This window comes from Oratosquilla oratoria, chromosome 17 (genome assembly GCF_046742065.1).
Source record: "Oratosquilla oratoria isolate Oo_2021 chromosome 17, ASM4674206v1, whole genome shotgun sequence".
NCBI classification, from domain to species: domain Eukaryota; kingdom Metazoa; phylum Arthropoda; class Malacostraca; order Stomatopoda; family Squillidae; genus Oratosquilla; species Oratosquilla oratoria.
This window is the reverse complement of record NC_134793.1, coordinates 58,865,731-58,870,730: the sequence shown is the minus strand read 5'-3', so window position 1 is coordinate 58,870,730 and position 5,000 is coordinate 58,865,731. Positions and strand designations below refer to the sequence as shown.

Below are 5,000 nucleotides of genomic sequence, written 5' to 3'. Positions count from 1 at the left end.
GCAGCAATTCAGTTCAATAAGAATTGTATCAGAGAGAGTAACTCCAAGAAGACACAATAGTGTACCTACATGAAAATGAAATAAATTGATCTAGAGTGAAGCGATGGGAAGATGGAAATATTCAAAGGAAAGTGGATTATAGGACTATCAAGTCTTAGATCTACTAATCAAATCAAAAGGTGATCAACTCACAGAGCTGCTAACTCACAGGAGTACCACCCCACAGGACTACAGCCTCACAGGGCTAACAGGTCTCAGGACTACCAAAACACAATGTTTGCCTAATCAAAGGAATATCAATTCACGCAGCTGTCAACTTAAAAGTCAATCACTTCACAGTGCTACTACCTTATAGAATGATTATTTCACAGGTCAGCCAAGTCACAAGGTTACCATCACGCAAAGCTACCAAGTTACAGTGTTCTTGCCTACTCATAATCTAAGCCAGTCAAGTCATGTCAAATGTGCCAATATGTCGTTTGCCTCTATAGAAGCGATACTGGAGCAATCTGGAATTCAGTTTCCCTCAAGCACTTTACTTTTTTTTTATATTGAATATCGTTAGAGTGTGTGCAACGAAAAAAGAAAGGTGCTGTTGGTTTCATCCTGTATAAAGTTGCGATCACACCTGCGAATATATCACAAATTTTGCCGATACACACTCAAGCCATTTCGACAGCAGACTGCCATGCTGGTCACACACCGTTGCATTGAATTCAGACAAACCACCAACGCTGCCATTTGGTGGTAGTCATGGTTCTAATGACAATAGGAGACACATCAAAGCTCGCAGAGCCTACTTTTACAAATTCCTTTCACAAATAATCTCACATTACAACAAAATTTTTATTTTGTTTCTGAACCATTTGAAAAATAATGAAATATTTGAAGTTATGTATCTCTAACATGTCATTTTCACTAGAAAAAAACACATATTTTTGGTTGCTGCACTTGACATGTCTTCATAATACCAACAATTGCAATGTGCAATATTAAATCTATTATATCTAACATAATATGAACAATTTTAAAACATGCACACTCTTGCTAAAGTCGAGCTTTGTTAAAAAATCCTTTAAATATATTTATCACAGTATTACTAAAATATCTACAAAAATTTTTACTAACCGGACCCAAACATATCGACTACAGAATTGAGGGGAATACTATCCAAAATGTGAATGCAGTTTTATTCTTCTCATTTTCAGGTTTCTAACAATAACCCTTAATAGTCCCCTTTTGTAAGCTCAGATTCTTCATCAACATTAGGTACTTTCTTCCTTTTTTACGCTGTGTCTAGCACTATTTTTGGAGTGTTTTTTTTTTTTTGTACTGCTAAAGGAATTAGATTTGAGAGCCATGTCGTAAGTTATACTGGTATTACAATGTCAAAATGGTTTCCCTCGTTAAAAAAAAATACTACCCTTAAAAGTAACGAGGAGCTTACGCCAGGAAAAGCTTAGCTACAGCTTTGTCCTATCTGCTCTCACTACAATGGCCAAGTAGCGGTCACCGGCATCTGTTGAATTCTAACCCGAAGAGAGACCGAAACCAAATCGCGACAGCATGAGACCGCTCAGACGCATCGAAATCCTCACCGACGTCGAATTCCCCCACTTAGCATCGACGTTGCCGACGACGTCGCAATGTCCCGACAGCCGCCGGTAGTGAGGTCAACCCCCTTTATCGACGTCTGACGGTGCGTCGACCCTCAATTGTGTATTTAAGAGACCGTGCTAGGCGGACTGAGCCGTAATGGGCAAACCGAGTACGGCCGGGGGCGATCGCCCTCCGCATACTAACCGATGCACGTTCCCCGACCCAGCTCCCCCACCTATTCCCTTCTCTTTTCCTTTCTACCCTCTACCTCTTCTCTCTTGTTCACTCTCACCCTTTTCCCTATTTCTAAGCGCTCTCCTTCATAGTTCTCTCCATTCTTCCCTTATCCATGTTTTCTACCTCATCCCACCTCACTATCCTCTCCTGTCTCCTCTTCTTTCTATCATCTACCTCTTCTCTCTTGCTCACTCTCATATTTTTCCATTTCTAAATACATTAAAAGTTCACCCCACCCCGTATTTATACATGGTTCTAATCTCCTATTTCGTTTATGTATCTATTATTATATATATATTTTGCATATCTCTCTTCCATTCTATTCTTTCCAATTTTTCCTTTCTTCCCCTTTTCCATCTCCCGTTTTCCCTCTATCTCTCTTCCTCCTGCTTCAAATCCCACACTCCCCACAAACTTTAATCATTGCGCCTTCCCCATATAATGCCAGTAACTTCCTAACCATAGAAGTACCACGGAAATTTATAAAATAACCTGGAGACAGCTAAATTAAAAGATTAAGCACCCTTTGGTAAAGAAGGGGTTACTATTCTTTATAGACGATATATTTTCATTTTCATTTTTTATTTTCTCATTCATACTCTCTCTGCATGTGCAGTCGTCCATACATATTTATCGCAACACCTTTCTCATTTTCATATCATGCTTTTTAGTGTACCATCAATAAATCTCTTTATTTCCTATATCAATATGTTTCTTTAAACTAATTACACTAATTGATAATCCCCTTGCAGTCCTTCTCGCCTAATTTATTCCCAATTGTTTTTATTCCTCCGATTTCTCCCCACGCCTATTTTATTCGTTTTCCCCTTTCACAGCACTTGTTCTTCCTCTGCTCTATCACTCCCTTCTACTCCACTCCTTTCCTTCATCTCTTTCCGTTTTTTTTCAATATTTCTACTTATTCATTTTACTCTTACGTTTCCCTTATCTTTCTTTCCTTTTTCGTCTTATTACATATTCTCCGTCTTACCTTTTTTTCATCCTGTCTTTTTATTTCATCCTTTGCCTTCTATTTCCCACTCCCGCCACCACTCTCCTTTCTCCTTCCCCATTCTACCCTCCCTTTGTTCTTGATCGCTTTCTTTTATATTTCTTGAATTAGAATATCCCTCCTTTCTGTCTATTTCCTATTCTCCTACCTTCCTTCCCTTTTTCCTTGCTCCTTGTTACTCTAATTTTTGTTCTATTTACTCTCCCTTCATACCTCCTTTCTACATTTCTTCTCTCGGGCTTCCCCGTCAATTTTCTTCTGCAAGTGATCACACGATGTACAGGACTCCGCAAATAAATATTGTAGAGCCTCCTGTTATTCACAAAAGTCATGTCCACCTGTCATTCAACCCTTTCCTCACTTGCTCTCAACATCGTTTCTTAATTTATAGACTTCGTCTCGAGACATACTGGATGACCTGAATGCAATATTCCCCTTATCGAGGCCAAATTCAGATCAAATTTTAGGTGAATGAAATCTTTGATAGTCACCCAGCCAAAAATAGATAAAAATACCAAGGAGACCATGTTGTTACACATCGACTCACCGACCTAATAAAGAGCAGCACAACTAAGATGTACTGCCACCACTCCAACCAACCATGACACAGTGGCATCGACGTTAGGACAGATAACTTTGAAAATCACCACCACGCGCTAACAAGTCAGTCACAAAGACATCGACAACAAGACGTCCTCCACATCAAGAAGATAACGTCGAAGTTTTCTTGATTCAAGATCTGATACAGAAATAACATAATGGCGTATTAATGACACAAACAATCACCATCACGCTACACAAAATCAGTGACAAATTGGGAGCGTAAATGCTTGCACTCTTCCAGCTAAACTGCAGTACAGCGCTACTGCAAACAGGATATGTACAAGTTTGAGAAAACAGTCAGATCCAACTTCACCGTTTCCCCCTTTTAGTCGACGGGAACACCCCTCCTGATTTACATGGCCTCCTCCCACCCCCCACTCAACATGTCAGCATAATTTTATATGTACTGTACAATATCCATGCACTCCAATACCCATCCAACAAATATGCTCAGCTCGATTTCCTGCTGGAGCTAAGATGAAGTAAACTATTCCATATCAGTGTATGTATATATATATATATATATATATATATATATATATAAATATATACATTTATATATATAATGTATATATATATACATATATACATGTATATATGTACATCACACACACACACACACACACACACACACACACACACACACACACGCAGCAGCCGAGTTTAACAGACAAGTCCGAAACATCACAACTGACAATTGCATTAATGAACTGAAAGTTACCAACCCTAAGCTCCCATATATTTATGGTCTCCCTAAAATTCATTAAGCAGACACTCCCCTCAGGCCCATCATATCCAACCGCGGCTCCTGCACTAGCAAACTTGCTAAATGGCTAGCGAATCTTTTATCCCCGTACGTTGGGAATTTCTCTAACTCTCATATCACAAATTCATGTGATTTTATTTTTAAGATAAAAAATATGAAAGTTCTCATTCTTGATGTTTCCTCGTTATTTACGAATATTAATGTCGATGATGTACTTACTTTTTTGGAAACCAAACTGCAACAGTTTCAAGACACTTTTCCCCTCCCTGTCAACAAAATTCTTGCTCTAGTTCGCCTTTGTGTTTCTTCAAATGTTTTTTCCTTTCAAGACCAATTCTTCCGTCAATAATTCGGTTGCAGTATGGGTTCCAATTTGTCTCCTGTTTTGGCCAATTTATACATGGAGTATTTTGAGTGTACCCTTTTGCCCAGCATCAAACCGCCCGAAATGATTTGGCTCAGGTACGTAGACGATATTTTTTCGGCGTGGGATGACAGTTGGGGCCCATTTGAAGTGTTCCATGATAAATTGAACCAATTGACCCCGAATCTTAAATTTAAAGTTGAATGGGAAGAAGGACACCAAATCCCTTTCTTGGATATCTTGATAAGAAGAACTGATGATAATTTATTCTTTACAGTGTACCGTAAGCCCACCCACTCAGGGAGTTACCTTCACTTTTTTAGCAATCACCCTGACAATGTTAAGAAAAGCGTTGCCTCTGGCCTTTTCTTGAGGGCTTTCAGGATTTGCAGTCCTCAATTTCTGGAGCAAGAGATTGA

At 39.1% G+C, this 5,000-nt stretch overlaps 2 protein-coding genes across 2 annotated transcripts in view; both read right to left on the bottom strand.

Annotated features, from left to right (window-relative positions):
* The window catches only part of ple (tyrosine hydroxylase ple), a 253,626-nt gene that overhangs the window by 206,554 nt on the left and 42,072 nt on the right, over positions 1 to 5,000 (bottom strand). The gene's annotated exons all lie outside the window — the stretch shown is intronic.
* Positions 3,513 to 5,000, bottom strand: part of LOC143034694 (uncharacterized) — a gene marked incomplete at its 5' end in the record, with an annotated part of 8,672 nt that continues 7,184 nt past the window's right edge. The window contains one exon of the mRNA XM_076201064.1: positions 3,513 to 3,587. Coding sequence (XP_076057179.1) covers positions 3,513 to 3,587 — 75 coding nt within the window. The remainder of the gene's footprint in view (positions 3,588 to 5,000) is intronic.